Here is a 22,688-nt window from a genome sequence, read left to right on the forward strand (position 1 = left end):
AAGGAGTAATATTTCAGAGACTTTCAAGGATTGTAAATTTCTTTCAGATTGTGTAATGCCATCAAAGCCTATGAGTGATGCCAATGGGTTTTAGGTGATGCCTATACTATATTTTTTATTCTTCCCCACAAATTTTTGTGAGTTTAATTATTTAAAAACGTAGATCCAGATCTGAACTACTTTCCTTTTACCTTTAACTTTCCATTATTCACACCCAAGGTTTTAAGGTTGATGCGGCTGTGGGGTGTAACCGCTATAGCATAATGGTAGCGGCAACCGAAACTGTGAATTTTTTAATTCTTTGCACAATTTTAGGAAAATATGCCGATACACATGCATTTATTTTAGAATCACATTTAGTGAGATTCAAAATGATTTTTGTTATTTTTGTTTAGTTTTAAAATTTTTCTATTAGTTTTATGTCGCTATGGAGAATTTTTTTATTGTTGGATTTATTTAATTTTATTTGCTTTACTAATTATACTTATGGATAACTTCCAATTTGTTAAGAAAAAAAATGAAGTATGTTTAATATTAAAAATAATAGTCTCATAAACATAAGTTCAAAATACAAAATGCCAATATAGTAATATAAAAGTACATAGCATGAAATCTAAATTTTCTTCAATAAATTTAATATAAGAGATATAGAAATAACTTATAAGTTAATATTCAAATATAATTAAGTGAAAAAGTAATGAAATCTCGTAGAACTTGAAAATCGGACATTCAAATATATAGGGCGAATTACACTAACAGTCTCTATAGTTTGGGGCTTGTGTCACTTTGGTTCCTGACTTTTTAATTGTGACACATTTGATCTTGAAGTTTGAATCTTGTTCCAAATAAGGACAATGGAAGATACCATTGCTCAATTTCAAGGGCAAAGTTGTCAATTTGATAAAATATAAACTAATTTGACAAAAATAAATGTCAAAAAAATATTTTTGAGTTTTTAAAAATTATTTCTACCCACCAAAGATAAAATTATGTAAAATTGATAATTTTTTTACAGATTTGTTTATTTTTTTAACAAATTAATTTTTATTATGTGTTTGGATGATGATCCTGTAATGGGTGGTTGCTAGGCTTTTAATGTGTAATCGATATATTTAATATATCAAATGTTTTTAGTTTTGGATTTTTTGATTTAATTGATTTGTTTAATAATGATATCAATATTGTTGCCATATTTGACTTTTGAAAAAAATAGAAACTAATTTAATGAAAATAAAACAACCACCCATAATGAAAATAGAAACTAATTTTTTTGATCATCATCCAAACACATAATAAAAATTAATTTGATAAAAATAAATAAATAAATAAATGTGTAAAAGATTTATCAATTTTACATAATTTTATCATTGGTGGGTAGAAATAATTTTTAAAAATTTAAAAATATTTTTTGACATTTATTTCTGTCAAATTAGTTCATATTTGCCCTTGAAATTAAGCAAAGGTATATTCAATTGTCCTTATTTGGAACAAGATTCAAAATTCAAGATCAAATGTGTCACAATTGAAAAGTCAGAGATCAGAGTGACATATGCCCCAAACTATATAATTAGTGTAATTCACCCAAATATATATAGATAAGATTTTTACTTAAGTTTTATATAATTAGAAAATAAAAAGACAAAATAGCATCATATACTAAATTTGTAAAAACAATTAAAAAAAATAGAAGCGTAATAGCCGTAATGGCTAGAACGGTGTTGTAGCGGCAATGTAACGGCTGTCACGGCCTTTACGTAACGGTAGTGGCTATTACGGTTGTGAATTTTTGTTATACCGCTATAGCGGCCATAACAGGTGGCGGTAACCATCACAACCGTGGTGATAGCTGCTTTTTAAAACCTTGATCACACCTAAACTCTCATCATCCATTCGATAATAAAATAATACCCCTATAAAAAATCCTATCTCTCATGCTCAAGTTATAAGACAATTTTTATCATCATATGTGGACTGTGAATCGTCTAAAAAGGCCCTACATTTTTGCTGTAACAGAAACGACAATAATGTCAAAAATAGTATTTATTATTACATTCATAGTTCTGGAACATGAATTTATCATCCATCACATCACGAGTCTTGTATAAAACCAGAGCTTCAAAAACTATAGTTTTATAATCTGAACAGAAACTGAAACAATAGAATGAAATGGAATCTGCATGAAAAATATTTAAAATTAAAAGTTACATGAAAATATTTTAAGTAAGGGACATTTAACAAACAGACAAAAATACTTCTATTTTAACAAAAATATATATGGCCTGTCTCTATGTTGCTTTGTTTTCTCCTTTTTCTTGGTTTATGAATCATAACCTTACCAAAACAAAAGCAGACAAAAATACTTGGTAAATACTTGGGAAGGGGAGGGGTTTATATATCTGATTAATACCTTGACAAGCACATTCTAATATTATTATGTGGCGAACTTTGTCACTACAGTATCCTGAGTCATCAAAAAACCATTTTTTTCAGCCATAGATCCCTAGCGAGAAACTGGTCCTGAGTAGTATAAAATCAACTGTAGTTGGACAAACAAAGCTGTTGAAATTTCTGCCTAATTTTTTTTCCCCCATCTTTGATTAATGCTACCTTTCAGTGAATTCAACAAAATGCATCCTTCAACCCAATTGCTTCTTTTAATATTGTATTATAATTCTTCCAGACCAAAAAAATGCAATGGAGAGGCAGCCAGAAGATCGGATGGAAAGTTCTCTTGCTTCATTTTCATCAGACCGGTTACGAAGCCAGAAAGAATCTGAAGTTGAAAAAGCAGTAGCTGATGATTGCTCAAGTGCAAACCAAGCTGAGAAGACTAGCCCCAATGAGTCCAGTTCAGATGGAGTGGATGTATCAAAAGGAAGGCCAATGTCTCCTGGAACCCTAGCATTGATGTGTGATGAACAGGATACAATGTTCATGGCTGCTGCTTCCCCTAAGGGGTTAATGGGCCATGGCTATAACACATCCTCACAGTTGCCTCATGGGCAAGGAAAGACTGAAGTTTACGCAGAGCAAGAAAGGATAGTTTTGACAAAGTTTCGAGATTGTCTCAACAGGCTTATCACTGTAGGAGAAATAAAAGGTAAGTATCTACCTCCACTCTTTTAAATTCTAAATTTTGGAACATTATTTTTGAACTAATGAAGATGAAAAAGTTATATACCATCTGTACGGGCAAGAAATATTAAGCACGTCCGTACTCCTTGCGTCCAAGCTAGTGTTGTGAAAGGCGTGCCTAGGTGCAAGCCACAACGAGGCGCAAGCAGTGCGCCTGAAGGGACCCAAGGCGAGGCGCGTTTAATAAGTTGCGTGCCTTGGCCGCGACTTGGCCAGGCGTTGAAAGGCGCAAGGCGCAAGCCTAAGAGGGCTTTTTTTGTGTGTTTATGATTCTGATCTAACGGCTCTGATTTGTGTTCAAAAGGCTCCAACCACATAGGATTACAACTCATACAATGCAACTCAACCCAAATTAGTCGACTCAAATCCCTAATCTATCGAAGAAATCTGTGTTGTCTCTTCCTCTTGGCTTGTCTCTCTCGACTTCGACTTTGATTGAGGTAAGTTCTTTTTCTTCATCTTCTTCTCCTCCTCTTCTTCTTCGTTGGTCGCTGGGTATTCGATTCAACCTCTTTTTTTTTTTTTCCCACCCTTCTTCTTCGTCTTCCTTCGTTGGTTGCTTGGTATTTTTTTTCTCCTTCCCCTTCTTCGAGTTGCTATATATATATATATATATATTTTTTTTTCTTTCTTCTTTGTCCTCTTCACTGGTTGCTCAAATTTTTTTTTTTTTTTTGCTTCTTTGACTTCGACTCTCTTTTCCTCTTCTTCTTCTTCTTCTTTGCTCGCTATTTTTTTTCTTTTTCCTGCTTCTTCAACTCAGTTTCTTGCTCTCTGTTTGTTTTTTCCCTGCTTCTTCATCTTTGCTCTCTGTTCTTCCTTTTCTTCTTCTTCTTCTCTATTACATGGAATAATGCAAATATGAGAATAGCAACAGTCTTCTTTTTCTTCTTCTTCTCCTCCTCTGTTATTTTTGGCTTCTCTTCCATGCTTGTCTCCGTTTTTTTTTTTTGGTTGCAATTATATGACTTTGTTTATTATTATTATTATTATTTTTAAAAATTGTCTTAGTACTAGTATGAATCATTAGTCTATGTTAATTTATCTATTTTTACTAAGATTGTGCGCCTTGCTTCAATAAAGCCCGCGTCTCGCCTTGCGCCAATAAAGCCCGCGTCTCGTCTTGCGCCTTGCACCTAGGCCTAAGAGACCTTCAGCTCCTTGGTGTGCCTTGAGCCTTTAAAAACACTAGTCCAAACTTCGTATTGCTCCGAATGGCATCTTGCTTCCTGAAACACAATGAAGGTGAGTTACCCAACGGGTGTTTTACTGAAAAACCCCTCTGACGGTCAAGTTAGCACCCTTAAGAGATAGATAGTAGAGAGAGTGAACAGTGTAAGTTTGCTTACCCTTTCTTGAGTGAAGTTGTGCGCCTTATCTAGGCCGTTGCCTTTCTTTCCATGGTTGTGCGTGCACTACTTCTGTTGTCCTTTGCTGGACGCGTGGTTGTACTACCCTCTCTTTTCCTTACATGTGTGTGCGTCAATACTGCCAAACAGCATTGGCTAAACCACCAAACGGTATTGACGTGTACTTAATTGCTCTCCTTACTCCATTGGGCCATGTGGAGTGCTCTGACTGAGCCATCACTACTAACACAATTTCACTTTCCCTATCCTCAATTGTAATAACTCTGATCGTTCTTATGCCGAGCTAAGCTAGGTCGGTCTCTCCAACTTGTTTCATAGCTCAACCGAGCCCTTCAAGGCTCTCCTCGCTCAAGCCGGTTCGCGGCTGTTCTTTCATAGCTCAGTCAACCTTTGGGCACAGCGCAACACATGGCACAAACTTACAAGATAGCTTGGTCCAATTCTTTGGCCTACACAATAGTCCGGTCGTTCGGTTGAGCACGAGGGCCCGCGCTGGATTTATGCCGGCCCATTGTTCAGCACAAATTCTCCTCTCAATTGCCCCTTAATTCCATATGCTTTAGCATGACCGGAATTACCTGACAACATATCACGTCTGGGACACGTGGTGCCCCCTCGTTGGTTCTGTGCAACTCTCCAGCCGTCTCGCATGAATTCCAAAAATTCGAATTATGGCAACTTTTCACCTCTCAATATATATAAGCGATACCTACACCAAGCCCTTCATTGTTCATGCTTGAGTACCCTGTCAAACCAAGTGCACTAGAACCCTGATTTCCTTCTTTCCAACCATTTCGTCCAATTCCATTTGCCATTCGCAGATTGCCGTCGCCATTGGAGCATTTCTACCTAACTGATTGGAATCTAGATCTTCACCACATACGGTAAGCATCTTGAATCTTTTTCTAATTTCCACTGTTGTTCTTCGTGTTGTTCATTTTCCTCTTGTTTTTCATGCACTTTCCCCATCACAAATTGAGATTTTCAACCCCTATCCACTGCTTATGACCTTACAACACCCAAAGTTTTAAAAGGCTTTACTGAGGCTCTCCTTGCCTCAAGGCTCGGGTAAAATGCATCAAGGCTTTGATTTTTAGGCTTTACTCCCAAAGGCTAGCACATAACAGTTTGAGACATGCGCCTTAGGTGCGTCTTGTTCGCCTTTTGCGCATAAGCATATGAGAAGTATGCATATGAAGAGGTTTCCTTCGGCTTTTGTTAAACTTAGTCTAGCAGATAGTTTAAACCCAAAAAAAAAAAAAAATGCTCACTTTGCAACTATATTATAAAGGAAAAATTAAGTAAATGACAATCAAGAAAAAACACAATTAATTCTCAAGTGAGAAGCTCAACAACTAAAACTAAGGATATTAATTTCACTATCAGTGAAGGAAAACTTCATTTTTTGCATTGAAATGTTCAATACCTTAAGGAAAAAAGTATTTACACCTTTGTATTTATTTATTTTTACTGTTTTAAAATATTTTATTTATTCACTAAATATTAAAATTTGAAATTCAAAATGCTTACGCCTCGACGTCTTACGGCTTACGCCTCGCCTCATGAGGGGTAAAATGTTTTGAGTTACGCTTTTGTCTTTAAAAACTTTGACAACACCAAATGAGTGTTTAGACTCATTTTAGGTGTAAAATCGAACTCGGAGAGCCTTTTGCCTAGATTCTGATATGAACTTCAAGAAGCCTGGGCAAGACCGTGCTAAAACCCTAATTTTGATCCTAAAGGGGAAATTTAGCCAAAACCCCTCCATTAAACCCTTGTTTGGTGAAGAGGACAACCTAATTTATTTTGCTTTATAAACTCACTAAGGAGAAAACACATAATTGAGCAAGGACAAAGTAAAATATCTTCTTTTTTTTTTTTGGACAATATTGCCAGAGTAACATGTTACTGTCAAACAGAGTAGTATGTTACTGTTATTGTTTACATTAATTTTGACGATAATAATATATATTTTTTTAAATTTCATAGTCAACATGGATCTTATTTGATAGATCTTGATGAGAGAATTTTAAAAATATTAATTTTATTAAAAACTGACATCTACATCAAAAGTTATATTATTTTAAAGTTTATATTTTGATAATAATGGTATGTGTTGGGCTTTTTAAGGAATTTTTTTTGTACTTTTCCTTAATGCATTAAAGTTTTATTATGAGTGGGTTTTGACTAAATCCCCCATCTTAAAATCCCTTAACACCGAGCAAAAACCAGTCTCTGAGCCTCAAATTTGGGTCTATCCAATAATCGGGCTAGAGGGCAAGCCCTTGCTCTAAAACCTAGCTGAAGTGGGCCTGCCCTTGAAATTTAGCGAATTTTTTACTTTGGGACCGGGTTAGGATCCCTTGCCCCTATTCCAAACTAAGCTATAACCTAGGACCTTGGCCTAAGCTCAATTGTCGAACTAGAAACTAGGCTTAAGATCAATGACCAAGCGAAAGGCTAGCCTAAAGACAGAGTTGAATTCCACGTTGTTTTAAGTCCGAGCAAAGTTAGGAGGTCCCAGTGCACCTTTGTCGCTGTGTTAAAGCTTGAATATAATACACTTCATTTTTTAACCTTGCAGACTGGACTAGGACCGACCAGGCACACTCCTAACATCGCCATCTAGTGACGCCCGAAGACTAAGCAGGCGAGCAAACACATCTTCGATAAGTTAGGCGCTAAATAAAATCGAGCTCCATGGGCAAATACCGCTACTGGGTGAGCTCGCCAGGGGCCATTGTTGACTTTCGTGAAGAATTCGAAATTCCAAATGACGTTCATTTTGAACTGGTCGAGGAAGGAATAACACCTTGGAGCCGACATGAATCTTGCCCCTTCACCTTAGTGTGGATAATAGAGGGGGGGACTTCGCTTTCCGGTCCAATCGCTGATATGTGAATTTGTTAGGCAGACTAGGTTGTGACCCACACAAGTTTCTACCAACACTTACAAAATAATAAACAGTGTAATCGTGCTAAACCGCCTATTAGGCTTAAATTTAGGGTTGGTCGAAATTTTTCACCAATACTCACTTACCAAAAATAAAGATGGTTTAAGGAAGGGCCAAGCAAAACTGATCGATGGGATGCCGGACAAAGACTTAAACGACAATGACTTCTTGTGGGTCTTTGGTAACTATGAGGATACCGAGGCACTTATACCGGGTTGGTACATAAATAAAAATAAAGGAAGTGTTGGTAAATAGAGTAGCTCAGTTGCCTTTTTTTTTTTTTTGATGAAGTGTTTTGTTGTGCTAACAGTTGTCTTTGTTTGCAGATTACAATCATTTGGCGGCCAACTATTCTTATGCTAACCGGGACGTTATTAGAGCCGCATTGAGACATCCAAGTCGTCTTCGCCACGCCTTGTTGGACTACGAGCCAACCTACCAATATAACGCACTGCGCAAAAACGAAGTATCCAATTTTCTGCGCGAACTATCCCTAGAATCGGATCCCAATCTTCCAGAAGTCGTTTGGCCAAGCAAAGGGCTATAAAATCAGTAATCACTAGGCTGAGCTCCTCTTCCGTGCAAGGCACACAAGGTGACGGCCAAACAATCGCGCGTAATGCTGACACGGTTTTGGCCTTGGCCTTGGCCTCAACAGTGGCACCCTCAACTTCATCTCGGCCAAAAAAAAGGTCTAGGGTTGTGACAACCAAACAAACCCTTGTTGATGAGGATATAGTTGAGCTCCTTCCAACCGAGCAACCGGAAGCCACTGAGCAAGCTGAAACTGGAGTAGCTGATGACCCTTCTCATTCCCCTTAGCGTGGACTCCCTCTTTGAAATACAAAGGTTGTGCTGTCAATGCTACACAGACAAGGATAACTAGCTCGATTTCAACTTGGCCAAGGCTCTGTGTTTGCCGGCAGACATGGAGAGGCATCAGTAACTGACCAACTTGAAGGCCATTAGGTCAGCCACCAAGTCCATAGTTTTGGTAAGCCCCTTCATTCTAGCTTCAATTGTTTGCTCGGCTATCTGATTTCATTTTTTATTTCAGGCCGCACAGAAAAATCAAGTCACATATAAGTTTGTGTTGGAGTTAAGGAAAAGGCTCAGAGCAACCATTGCTGACAATGAAGATAAGAAGACCAAATTGGCAACTCTTAAGGCTTTTTTTGCGGAAATTATTACTGAGAGAGATCAACTGGCCGAGAAGTTGCACAAGGTAGATGCAGACAAGGCCAAGGCGGTGGAGGCCAAGAAAACAAGATATTTAGTCGAGCTAAAAAAGCTCAGGGATCAGCACAAAGCCGAGATGAAGACTAAAATTGAAGCGGTAGAAGACAAAGGCTCTGAGGACGAGGAGAATACTTATGGTTGTTAAGTGGAGGCGACCAAAGACATCTTTCAGTGCGGTTGGAAGGTGGCGACTGCAAAACTTGGACTAGCCGAAGATACTGATATCTTCTAGAATCCTCCCTTTCACTTAATTCCACCTTGTATGAAGACCTATGCCAACGCCGTGCAACAGAAACTAATTGAAGTTGCCAAGGCGGATAGCGTAGCGCATCAGTCGTCGGCCTAAGGAGATAGCGTAGTTCAGACGCCGACTGCCCAAGTTGAAAATGCACGTGCCTCGCTGCCCGGCACTGTTGTAGAAAAGGGTATCACCATTCTAATTGTCGATGTGGATCCCGTGGCCGAGGAAGAAACTAATGATCTTACTGCTTTATTTTTTTTAATCGGACTACATGCCTCTCCTTTTGTAACAGTTCTAAGACTTAATGAAAACCTCATACTTTTTGCAAGCGTCTCTTTAACTTTTCTTCGTATTGACATTGCCTTTGCCCCTTAAACTATTGTTTTTAAAGGCTCAAGGCGCACCAAAGCCCTAAAGGTCTCTTGGGGACTAGGCGCAAGGCGAGGTGCGCACTTTATTGAAGCAAGGCGCACAATCTTAGTAAAAAATAGATAAATTAACATATACTAATGATTCATAATGTAATGTGTGATGTCATGAATTAATTATTTGTATTTTTTTTTCTAATAGACTCAAAACAAAGATAATGACATAATTGCAAAAGAAAAAAAAAACACACACACGCAAGCATGGAAGAGAAGCCAAAAAAAAAAAAAAAAAAAAAGAAAAAAAAAAAAAGAAGAAGAAGAAGAAGAAAAAGAAACAGAAGACATTTGCTTGCTTATACAAATTGTTGCTATTCTCATTTTTGCATTATTCCATGTATGAAGCAAAAAAGGAAACAGAGAAGCAAGGGAAAAAAAAAAAGATAGGGAAAGAAACTGTTAAAATAGATGTATAAAAGAAATAGAGAATTGTATTATTGATTAATGTATGCTTGTTGTGTTGTAATATTGATATTACAAGGATTCCTATTATATAGAAGAGGATTTGGGTAGTAGGTGAGGTGGTAGTGGTGGTAGGTGATGGTAAATTCTAACAGCCCCCCGCAAACTCAAGGAGGATAGAAACTAACCAACTTGAGTTTGGAGAGAGTAACAAAATAAGAAAATACATAAAAATAAAAGAGGATAGGAGACACGGTATGGTCGTGTCAGACCATTGGTGAAGACACTGGATGGTGGTGTCATAACGTTGTAGAGGATACTGTATGGTGGTGTCAGACCGATGTAGAAGACAGTTTATGGGGTCATGTCGGACCGTTGTAGAAGACAGTTTATGGGGTCATGTCGGACCGTTGTAGAAGACAGTTTATGGAGTCTTGCTGGACCCTTGTAGAAACTAACCGAAATCAATGTCGGGACAGTTTACAGAGTCTTGTCGGACCCTTAAAGGAGCTAGCCGGAATCAATGTCGGGACAGTTTACAGAGTCTTGTCGGACCCATGAAGGAGCTAACCGGAATCAATGTCGGGACAGTTTACAGAGTCTTGTCGGACCCTTAAAAAGTCGCACCCTCAAAAGGTGTGCCCAATTCATAAAAAGGCGTGCCATCAAAAGGCGTGCCATCAAAAGGCGCGCCCAAGTTGTCGGCGAGCACCGAGAGGCGCATGATGCGCGTGTCTGCCTCTTCGTCAGGGTCTTTATAAACTGAGGCTGAGGCTTGGAAGCAGAGACAAAAAAACCTGCTAGAAAAACTCTGAAAAACTCTTCGTTTTCTGAGAGAGATTCCTGAGAGAGACACTCTGTTGCGAGAGATATTCTGTAACACTCTGAAAAACTCTTCGTTTTCTGAGAGAGATTCCTGAGAGAGTCTGTAACACTCTGTTGCGAGAGATATTCTGTAACACTCTGTTGCCCAGAAAATGGCTTCATCTTCCCGTGGTCTGCTCACTCTCTTTCCAGACCTTAACGAGTCCACAAGAGAAATAACTGGTGCGGTGGCCAGTGAACCTCAACCAAACACCTCTGTGTTTACAACGTTGAACTTTCCGATGCGGTCGGTGGAGCAAAAAATGGCGGTGCAAACTGATATTGAGGCCAATCAGTATACTCTGAAGTCATGCGTGGAAACCATGACTGCGGTGACAAACTGGTCGAACCGGCTGCAGAGTAGGGCAAATGAGGTGCAGCAGTTAAACTCCCAGCTGGCTCTGCTCCAACGCATGTATAAGGATGCGCGAGCAGAGATAAGTGTGCTAAAGGCGGAAAACAGGGAGTTGAAGCGGAAGGCCACCGTGATGTTCAGATTTGGAGGGCCGCCATATGCTGCAGTGGAGGAGCAGGGAGTAGTGATCGTGCCCAGTGGAGTGGGAAACACGGAGGCAACACCGGCAAGGGCCGCCCAAGACGGAGGCAAGAAGAAGAGACCGGCGGCAGAGTAGAGAAGAAAAATCCCACTGTGCCGATTTGTGTTGGTTTGGTTTTGTTTTTGTTGTGTTTTTTTTTTTTTTTTTTTTTGGTGTAAAATGGTGATCGGGGTGAGTCCCGACATGAATAAAATAAGTTGGTGTGCAGTTCGTCTTCTTCCTCTGTTTGTTTGTTTGTTTTTTTTTTTTTTTTTTTTTTTTTTTGAATGAAAAAATAAAATAAGATAAAGAAAAGGAAAGGGGGGTGTGGATGAGTGGGGATAACAGTTGAAAATGATTACAAAAAAATAAAATAAAAAAAGAAAAGGAAAGTGGGAATCAAAACGGTGGGTTGGAAAGTGAGAGATATAGTAAAATAAGAGAAAGTGTGGAACAAGAGTAAGGAAAAGAATCGTGGGTCACATGGTGGGGAAAAAAATCGTGGGTCACATGGTGTTCTAAGAAGAATAATAAAATGAAGGAGGGTGCCTGGTGCTTATTTATATATATATAATGTTTGTTTTTGTGGGGACCATCATGGACTGTGAATTCATCACCCCAGAAAAGGATATGACTCTCCCTGTTCCAGGATATGACTCTCCCATCAGCGGTGGCAGCGAGCTTCCGAAGATTGAGTTGCCTCAGGTGGCGGTGATCGGCAGCCAGAGCAGCGGCAAGTCCAGCATGCTCGAGGCCCTCGGCGGCTGCGACTTCCTTCCCCGTGGTTGCGATATATGCTCTGATACCATGTTAAAATAGATGTATAAAAGAAATAGAGAATTGTATTATTGATTAATGTATGCTTGTTGTGTTGTAATATTGATATTACAAGGATTCTGTAAGAAATAATGTATAGAGAAAGAGAGAGAATAAATTGTATGTATTATTATTGATTGATATATTGATATCTATTACAATGATTCATGATTCCTATATATAGAAGAGGGTGAGTGTGTAGTAGGTAAGGAGTAGGTGAAGTGGAGATGGTAGTGGTGTAGTGGGTTAGGTTTAGTGGAGTAGGTGAGGTGGTAGTGGTGTAGTGGGTTAGGTTTAGTGGAGTAGGTGAGGTGGTAGTGGTGTAGTGGGTTAGGTTTAGTGGAGTAGGTTTAAGTGGGTAAAGTAGGTGGAGAGTAGGTGGATTTTAACAGCCCCCCGCAAACTCAAGGGGGATAGGAACTAACCAACTTGAGTTTGGAGAGAGTAACAAAATAAGAAAATACATAAAAATAAAAGAGGATAAGAGACACTGTATGCTCGTGTCAGACCATTGGTGAAGACACTGGATGGTGGTGTCATAACGTTGTAGAGGACACTGTATGGGGGTGTCATAACCATGTAGAGGACACTGTATGGTGGTGTCATAACGGTGTAGAGGACACTGGATGGCGGTGTCAGACCGATGTAGAAGACAGTTTATGGGGTCATGTCGGACCATTGTAGAAGACAATGTTGTGACAGTTGTTGTGACAGTTTACGGAGTCTTGCTGGACCCTTGTAGAAACTAACCGGAATCAATGTCGGGACAGTTTACAAAGTCTTGTCGGACCCCTGTAGAAACTAACCGGAATCTATGTCGGGACAGTTTACAGAGTCTTGTCGGACCCTTGTAGAAACTAACCGGAATCTATGTCGGGACAGTTTACAGAGTCTTGTCGGACCCATAAAGGAGCTAACCGAAATTAATGTCGGGACAGTTTATAGGGTCATGTCGGACCGTTGTAGAAGTTGCACCCTCAAAAGGTGTGCCCAATTTTGTCAAAAGGCGTGCCATCAAAAGGCGTGCCCAATTCATCAAAAGGTGTGCCGGACATGATGACGAGGCACGTGGGCGCCTTGGCTTGCGCGCCCGTTTTGTCGTCTGGTGGCAAGAGGCACGCGATACGCGTGGCTGCCTCGCTATTTAACCAAGGTTGATGCTGAGGCTGAGGCAGACAAAAAAACTTCTGAAAATCCTCTGAAAACAACTCTTCCTTTGCTGAGAAAGAAACTCTGTAATACTCTGTAACCAACCCGTCTCTGAAACACTCAGCAACATGGCCTCTTCTTCCCGTCCAGCTACCCAGAACATGGCCTCCTCTTCCCGTGGTCTGCTCACGCTCTTTCCAGAACTGAACGAGTCCACAAGAGAAATAACTGGTGCGGTGGCCAGTGAACCTCAACCAAACACCTCTGGTTTTGCTCCGTTGAACTTTCCGATGCGGTCGGTGGAGCAAAAAATGGCGGTGCAGTCGGATGTGGAGGCCAATCAGTATACCTTGAAGTCATGTGTGGAAACCATGACTGCGGTTACAAATTTGTCGAACCGGCTGCAGAGTAGGACAAATGAGGTGCAGCAGTTAAACGCCCAACTGGCTCTGCTCCAACGCATGTATAAGGATGCGCGAGCAGAGATAAGTGTGCTAAAGGCGGAAAACAAGGAGCTGAAGCGGAAGGCCAGTTTTATGTTCCGATTTGGAGGGCCGCCATATGCTGCAGTGGAGGAGCAGGGAGTAGTGATCATGCCCAGTGGAGTGGGAAACACGGAGGCAACACCGGCAAGGGCCGCCCAAGACGGTGGCAAGAAGAAAAGACCGGCAGAATAGGCGAGAAGAAAAATCCCACTGTTCCGATTTGTGTTGGTTGTGTTTTGTTTTGTTTTGTGTTTTTTTTATTTTTATTTTTTTTTATTTTTTTTTTATTTTTTTTTTTATGGTGTAAAATGCTGATCGGGGTTGATCCCCGGCATGAAGAAATGACAAGTTTGTAAAATGTTGTTTTTTTTTTTTTTTTGGGAGTGTTTTGTTGAAAAAATAAAAATAAAATGAAAGAAAACAAGGGAGAAAGAAAATAGATAAAAAATATTTATAGATGGATTATATGAAAAACATCAGTGCGATTGTTTCAAAATAAAGTGGGGTATTTAAAAAAGAGGAAAAGTGACTTGGAAAAAATAAATAAAAATAAGTGATTTTTGAAATCAAATGGAGGAGAGAGAGGGACAAACCCATGTGATAAAGTGGAGAGAGAGTCGGTGAGTGGGGTGCAAAAGGTGAAGGAGAAATGATGGATTGAAAATGGTTTGGGTCAAAAGTGGACACTGTTAGTGGGGAACATGAGTGCATTGATTATTTGATATAATAATAATAATAATAAAAATAAAAAGTTAGAACAGTTGGAGAGAATGAGTGGAGTATGGTAAGGGTTTCATCCAAAGCCAAAATTCCTGCAGCGAATCACTTCGCAAATCCTAGCATGAGCTTTTTCTCTTTCCAGGCTTATTCATGAATTTCCTGGTGATTTCAAGAGCCTCTGGTGGCATTGTGGCAGAGAACACCCCAACCTGGATTTTGGGTGGCTGCAACTGAGAACACCCCAACCTGGATTTTGGGTGGCAGCAACTGGAAAATATCATAGATCTGATTTTTAAAAACCTCGTGACAGCATTTCATCAGCTTCATCCAAGACAAACATTTTGATGTAAACAGGGCGAAGTGATTGTCTCCGCAACATGTCAAACACACGACCAGGAGTACCAACAACAACATGAACCCCACTGGAGAGAATGCGCTGATCTTCGCGCACACTAGTCCCTCCAACACAAGCATGAACCTTCACACTTTGCTGGGCAAGTTCAAGAGTGGGTGGAAGAACCAAAGCTTGGCACTCAACCAAGCTATAATCTAGCTGCTGCAGAATTCCAGAGCAGAATGTTGCAGTGTTTCCAGTTCCAGACTGTCTCGTCATATGAGGTGAAGAATTCTTCTCCATCAGCCTCACACATGACTACAGTTGCACAAATCTTTGTTGATTTTATCAGCGGAATAGGTTGAGGTCCGGCGGGCGGCTAAGGTGAGGTTGCCGCCCGCCGGGGAAGCGAAAATACTAGGTTTTAAACCAGCTCTGATACCATGTAAGAAATAATGTATAGAGAAAGAGAGAGAATAAATTGTATGTATTATTATTGATTGATATATTGATATCTATTACAATGATTCATGATTCCTATATATAGAAGAGGGTGAGTGTGTAGTAGGTAAGGAGTAGGTGAAGTGGAGATGGTAGTGGTGTAGTGGGTTAGGTTTAGTGGAGTAGGTGAGGTGGTAGTGGTGTAGTGGGTTAGGTTTAGTGGAGTAGGTGAGGTGGTAGTGGTGTAGTGGGTTAGGTTTAGTGGAGTAGGTTTAAGTGGGTAAAGTAGGTGGAGAGTAGGTGGATTTTAACAGATTCCTATTATATAGAAGAGGATTTGGGTAGTAGGTGAGGTGGTAGTGGTGGTAGGTGATGGTAAATTCTAACAGAAACCCAGGCCAATAGCAGACAACAAAGAAGAAAAAGAAAAAAAAAAAACTCTACCTAGCAAAAGGAGAGAGAGAGAGAGAGAGAGAGAGAGAGAGAGAAACTGAGTTGAAGAAGCAGGAAAAAAAATAGGGAGCAAAGAAGAAAAAGAGAGAGAGAGTCGAGACTTGAAGTCGAAGAAAAAAAAAACAGAGAGCAAAGTTGAAGAAGAAGAAGAAGAGAACTCACCTGGTTCCAGACGAGCCGAAGCGAAGAGAGAGAGAGAGAGAGAGAGAGAGAGAGAGAGAGAGAGAGGGAGAGAGACAATAAGCTTTTGACCAAATACGAATGGATATTAGGACATTTCGATCGATTTGGGGCTGGGTAATCTTGCATATAGCTTAGAGTTGTAATCCTCTGTAATTCGAGCCTTTAAAAGCACCATTTGAGCTGTTAGATTAATTCAGAGATCCGAAAAACAAAAGTCGCGCCTAGGCGTGTGACTTGCACCTTTTCTCGCCTCGACAAGTTGCGCATAAGGCACACACCTCTTTTAAGTTGCCTCGCCCTGGGTACCTGTAGGCACAACTGTTGTGTCTCGCTGCACCTTGCGCCTTTCACAACACTGACTTGAACCGAGAAAAACTAGCCCGGCAAGGGACACCTCGGTTACTACTTTCAACTAAAATCTTTGGCAAAACTTCTCACCGAGCGAAAAGTTGGACAAGACATCAACTTTTATCTTGCCGAGCAAAATAAGCTTGGCAAGGAATTTCGAAGTTGGACAAAACACCAGCTTTCATTTTGCCGAGCAAAATCAACTCGACAAAGAAGTTCGAAGTTGGACAAAATACCAATTTTCATCTCGCTGAGCGAAATCAGCTCTGCCAGGAAGTTCAAAATTAGACAAATCACCAACTTTTGGTTGCCCTTGAGACCATGCTGAATCTGCTCGATGGGACTTGGAAGTGCAGTAAACCGAAAAGAAAGTTGTGAAAATACTACAATTTCCAAGAAGGCAATCTACTTGTTTCTTTACACATAAAGTAGGAAGGACTTGAACAAAAACAAGAAGGATTACATCAAAAATGGGAAGGACTATACTAAAAGCAAAGAGGATTACTTTTAAAAGTAGAACAACTTCAGATTGGCCGCGTTCCATGGTTTGGGAATGGCCTTGCCGTCTAAATCTTCTAAGTAATATGCTTCCTTTCCAGCTAGATTGGTAATTTTGTACAATCCTTCCCAATTTCCCTTCACTTGGCACAAGAGTATTGGCCTTCACTTTGTGCAAAACCCAATCTCCAATTTTGAACAATCGTGGGTGCACGGTCTTGTTATTTTTCTTTGTTAGCTATTGTTGGTAAGCCACGATATGAATCAATGCTTTCTCCCTTCTTTCTTCAATAAGGTCCAACTCCATGGCAATGGCTTCACCGTTCGAATCTGGCTCAAAATTTTTGGTTCTGATGGTTGGCATGCCAATTTCGAGTAGAATGATTGCCTCCATGCCATAGGCCAAGGCGAAAGGCATTTCCCCACCTTGGAGTAGTTTGGTACGCCTAGAGCACATTAGGGAGTTACTCGGCCCATCTCCCTTTGGCTTTCTCTAGCCTCTTTTTTAGCCCGTCAAGAATCGTCTTGTTCGAAGCTTCGGGTTGTCCGTTTGACGGGGGATAGGCCGGTGTGGAATTATTGAACTCTATTTTTAACTCCTCACAAAATCCCCTGAAGAGTTTTCCATCAAACTGCATGCCATTGTTTGAGATTAAAGCCTTCAAGATTCCAAATCGAGTTATCACATTTTGCCAAACGAATTTCTTCACGTCCTCTTTAATAGATGCCAAGGGTTCAGCTTCCACTCATTTGGTGAAGTAATCTGTCACCGTAATGAAGAACTTGTGGTTGCCTGGCGTGGTTGGAAGTTGTCTAACAACGTCCAGCCCCCAGAGAGCAAACGACCAAGGGATTGTCAAAGGTAGGAGTTCTCTGGCCGGTTAATGGATTTGGTGCGCAAATTTTTAGCATTTCTTGTACTTCCGTACATACTTCTGGGCGTTTGCTTGTATGCACGGCTACCAATACCCTTGAGATATAACTCAGTAGGCCAATGATCTCCCCGCAATATGACTTCCACACATGCCCTCATGAATTTCAAAGAGGAAGGCCTCTGTCTGGCTAGGGTGAACGCATTTTAAGTATGGCCTGGTGAAAGACTTATTATACAACGCTCCGGATGGGGAGAGCCAAAATCTCTCAGACTTAGTTCGGATTTTGTTCGTCTCTTTCTTCTTGGTTGGCAAGGTTCTGTTCTTAAGGAAGGTGATAATGGGGTCCATCCAGGATGGTCCCAGCTCGATGCAGCACGCCTCCACTACCTTTGGCTCTTCAATGCTCAATTTTGGCAAGAATTCGATCAACACGGGGTTAGTTATGGGGTTTGCCATAGACGCTAGACCTGCTAATTCATCTGCCTTGCTATTTTCTTCTCGGCCGATCTGCTTTACTCTTATGGCTTGGAACTTCTTGATCTCTCCCTTACCAAAGCTTGATGCTTTTCCATTCTGTCATCTCTGGCTTCATATTCCCCTGACATTTGGTTCACCACTAGTTTTGAATCACTATAAACCATCAGATCGGTTGTACTCATACGCGAGGCGCTTTTCATGCCGGCCAGCAATGTTTCATACTCAGCTTCGTTGTTTGTTGCAGGGAACCCCAGTTTGATGGCGTGTTCAATCATAAGACTGTTTGGAGAGATTAAGACAACTCCTAACCTGACTCAATGTCGGTTTGATGCCCTTTCGACGAAAAGCTTCCACATTTCGCCAACGAATAACGTCTAACAGTTTTTCAAATCTTGAGAGTTCTTTAATTCTGGAGTTGAGAAGATTTCCTCGCGCAGCTTCTTTGAATGTATTTCGAACTCGCTGGTCGGCCGCCCAACCGTTTCCTCTTCAAGCTCCTCTTTGCTACTTTGCCACTCTACTACTTGTAACATTGCCTCACTCCCTAGTAGTGCGGCGTTGGGTACAACGAATTGCATTATTGACCCAAAGGCGCGCTATTAGGCTGAGCAGATGGTGGCAAAGGTTCATTTTGGTGCAAAGTGGCTATTAGCCGCATTGTCTCCACGTTGATCGATCTCTCTTGTTCGGTTGCTTGAGTCAGGTCGATCGGGAAAACTGGGTGAGTTCTAGGGGAGAATTTAGCCACAAAATCTTCTAAAGCATGTGCCTTAATCGCGGTCCTAGGCTAGAACTTAATGTTGTATTTCCCTAGTTCTACCGTCCATTTCAAGAAAAGGCCAGAAAAGTCTGCCTTCTCAAACAACACTTTCAGTGGGAATTCTGTTAGCACCATTATTGTATGAGCGTGAAAATAGTGTGCTAACTTTCTAGATGCCATCATACGTGCCAAAGCGAGTTTCTCTAGGGGTAGGTACCTCGATTCTATAGGGAGCAAAGTTTTGCTCACATAAAAAATAGGTAGATGTTGTATGCCTTTAGTCCGGACGAATACCTTGCTGACCGCATGTTGAGAAACGGCTATGTAAAAGAAAAGCTCTTCGCCGGGCTTTAGTGTCGCCAAGAGTAGAGTGGAAGATAAGTATGCCTTCAAATCTACCAGAGCTCGGCCGCATTCTTCGTCCCAAAAGAACTTGGATTTTAGAGATTGGAAGAAAGGCTTGCAATGATCTGATGACCGGCTAATAAATCTATTAAGCGCGGCTGCCATCCCGGCAAGATGTTGCACATCCTTTGTTGAATTTTGTCGTTCTAACTCTTGTATTGCTTTTATCTGGGAGGGGTTTGTTTCTATTCCTTAGTTTATCGCCAAAAATCCTAAAAATTTCCCCGACCCCATGCCGAACACACATATGGATGCATTCAAGCACAACTTGTGACGCTTAAGGATTTCAAACATTTCGGCCAGGTCACCCAGGTGATTAGATTCAACCTTGCTTTTGACCACCTTGTCGTCAATATAGGCCTCTATTGTTCGGCCGATTAAAGCAGCGAACATCTTGATGATCATTCTTTGAAAGGTTGCCCTCGCGTTCTTCAATACCGAAAAGCATGACCTTGTAGCAATACAACCCTTTTGGGATCGTAAAGGAAGTGACCTTTCGATCTGGTTCGTACGTGGCTATCTAGTGATAGTTGCAGTATGTGTCCAAGAAGCTGAACCTCTTATGCCCGGCGGTGAAGTCCACCAACTGGTCGATTCTAGGTAGTGGGAAGCTGTCTTTGGGGAAAGCTTTGTTGACCATCTTGTAATCGACGCAAACTCGCTACTTTCCATTCTATTTCGGTACCACCACCGTGTTGGAAATCCATTTGGGTTAGTGTACCTCTTGAATTGCCCTTGCTTCCAACAAGTTTTTGACCTCATTTGCAACCACCTCGGCGTGGTGGAAGGCTGATCACCGAGTTCGTTGTATGACCGGTCGAGTGTTCAGAAGACGTTGAGTTGATGACAAATGAAGCTTGGATCAATGCTAAGCATATCGTAAGGCGTTTAAGCAAACACTTCCATGTGAGAAATCAACAAGTTCACAATTTCCAACCGTTCTTTGCTAGACAAGGACGATTCTAGCAGAAAGAACTTGCTCGGATCATTTTCATCAATGCGGACCTCCACTAAGTCCTCCACAGCCTTCTCTTTGGCTTTCCTACCAACATCGTCCAAGACTTCTTTATCCTCCAGTCCTTCAATCATCTAGATGAAACCTTTAGCAGCTCGGTTGTCGTTCACCTCCACGAAGCATTGCTTCGACATGACTTGGTCTCCCCAGACTAACTCTATCACCCCGACTGCTGAAGGGAAGCGCATCACTTGATAGTAAGTTGATGCCACTGCTTGCACAGCGTGCAACAATCCTCGCCTAAGGATTAGGTTGTAGGTGGAAAGCACCTTCAGCATCCAAAACTCAACTTGCTTGGTGACCAAGCCAGCTTTGACCGGCAATATGATTTTGCCCAACGGCCATTCCGGTTGCGAATTAAAGTCGACCAAAGGAGAAGTTGTTGGTGCCAAGTCTTTATCCTCCAACTTCAGCTGCTTGAAGGCATCAGAGTGCATTATCTCAACCGAACTGCCTTAGTCAATCAAAATCCTTTTGATGTTGAAGTCTTTGACGTGCAAGATGACAACTAGCGCGTTGTTGTGAGGAGTTTGGATCCTCTCTAAGTCTTTGCTTGAAAAAGTCATCACATCTTTTACCTCAGTTCTTCCTTTCTTGATGGTCGGTTGGACGGACAACACCTCCCTCATGTGTCTCGCTTTTTTAAGCATCCCCATGAGTTCGCATACCTGTGTTGGCTCAATGATCCCATGGATCACATTGATAATTCCTTAGGGAGAGTATCTAGGATAGCCAGGCCATTAGGCTCGGCCTACACTTGCAGCACCGCCCTTACGCCGCCGTCGATGTGTTGATCTAAGTGTCCTGCTGCCACTAATTCTTCCAAGTGCTATTTCAAAGGCACGCAATCTTTTGTGTGGTGCCCCCTCTCATTGTGGTAAGTGTAGCGGTATCTCAGATTGAACCCCCTCTGAGCATCCTCTAGCTTGGCTGGCTGTCTAACATATACCTCGTCACAGATTTCACTAAGGATGCGATAGATCGGTATGTTGAAAACCGTAGTGATGCTGGTCCGCGCTTTCAAATTTTTTTTGGCACTGTCCACATCATTGCGGGGATTGCTAGCCCGATCATTGTTACAATTAGAGGTGCTCGCGGTTTGGTTTTGAACGGTTCAGTTTGCAGTTTGGATCTGCCCACATACATGCGGTTTGGGAAAAATTGATCCCGCAACCGCCCGTAGTGCGGGTTGCGGTTTGTGCTGATAGGGTTTGCGGATGTGTGGGAGGGTTGCGGGTGATTTGCGGATTGGACTTTATAAAAAAAAAAAAAAAAAAAAAATTGAGCCTTTTTTTTTTCCCGTTTTATAAATATTTATTTTGGGCCTTTTCCCTCAATTTTCTAAAATGCTCAACATTAATAATTGTTAGAATTCAATGTATAAAAAGAAATAGAGAATTGTATTATTGATTGTTTTATTGATATATTACAATGATTCCTATATATAGAAGAGAGGATGTGGGAAGAGAATAGGTGAGTGTGTAGTAGGTATGGAGTAGGTGAGGAGTAGGTGGAGAGTAGGTGAAGTAGGTGAGTGTGTAGTAGGTGGTAGTGGTAGGTGTGTAGTAGGTGAATTTTAACAGCCCCCCGCAAACTCAAGGGGGGTAGGAACTAACCAACTTGAGTTTGGAGAGAGTAACAAAACAAGAAAATAATCTGAAAAATAAAAAATGGATAGGAGACACTGTATGGTCGTGTCAGACCATTGGTGAAGACACTGGATGGTGGTGTCATAACGTTGTAGAGGACACTGTATGGTGGTGTCATAACGTTGTAGAGGACACTGTATGGGGGTGTCATAACGTTGTAGAGGACACTGTATGGTGGTGTCAGACCGATGTAGAAGATAGTTTATGGGGTCATGTCGGACCGTTGTAGCAGACAATGTGGTGACAGTTGTTGTGACAGTTTACGGAGTCTTGCTGGACCCTTGTAGAAACTAACCGAAATCAATGTCGGGACAGTTTACAGAGTCTTGTCGGACCCATGAAGGAGCTAACCGGAATCAATGTCGGGACAGTTTACAGAGTCTTGTCGGACCCTTGAAGGAGCTAACCGGAATCAATGTCGGGACAGTTTACAGAGTCTTGTCGGACCCTTGAAGGAGCTAACCGGAATCAATGTCGGGACAGTTTACAGAGTCTTGTCGGACCCTTAAAAAATACACTGTATGATGGTGTATATAGGCTGCCCAAATATATATATATATGGATATATATAATGAGCCCTCAAAAGTCGCGCCCTCAAAAGGCGCGCCCACTTCATCAAAAGGCGTGCCTGACAGAAAGCGTCGAGCCATCAAAAGGTGAGCCGGAAACGCGGCGAGGCACGTGAGCGACAGAGTGGCGTGTCGGCCTCGGCTATTTAACCAAGGTTGAGGCGGAGGCTGTGCAAACCAGTCTGAAACTGCCGAAAATCCTTCGAAAAAACTCTTCCGTTTCTGAGAAAGAGATTCTGGAACACTCTGTTGCCATTCTGTAACCAACCTTTCTCTGAAACACTCAGCAACCCATAACATGGCCTCGTCTTCCCGTTCAGCTACCCAGAATATGGCCTCTTCGTCC

General features: G+C 41.3%; 1 protein-coding gene across 4 annotated transcripts in view; it reads left to right on the plus strand.

Moving 5' to 3' along the window:
• The window catches only part of LOC114279321 (Tesmin/TSO1-like CXC domain-containing protein), a 53,191-nt gene that overhangs the window by 13,862 nt on the left and 16,641 nt on the right, over positions 1–22,688 (plus strand). Inside the window, exons 7-9 of one of the 4 annotated variants that reach the window (XR_014349364.1) lie at positions 2,681–3,100; positions 7,785–8,452; positions 8,516–9,266. Coding sequence is in view for 2 of the 4 variants with exons in the window: in XM_028221544.2 (XP_028077345.2) it covers positions 2,681–3,100; positions 7,785–8,005 (641 nt within the window). In the remaining 2 variants the exon portion in view is untranslated. Of the gene's footprint in view, positions 1–2,680; positions 3,101–7,784; positions 10,005–22,688 lie in introns of those variants that run through there. The other 3 variants (XR_014349365.1, XM_028221544.2, XM_028221542.2) reach the window with 3 other exon arrangements.

This window comes from Camellia sinensis, chromosome 13 (genome assembly GCF_055761805.1).
Source record: "Camellia sinensis isolate YWXY chromosome 13, ASM5576180v1, whole genome shotgun sequence".
NCBI lineage: Eukaryota > Viridiplantae > Streptophyta > Magnoliopsida > Ericales > Theaceae > Camellia > Camellia sinensis.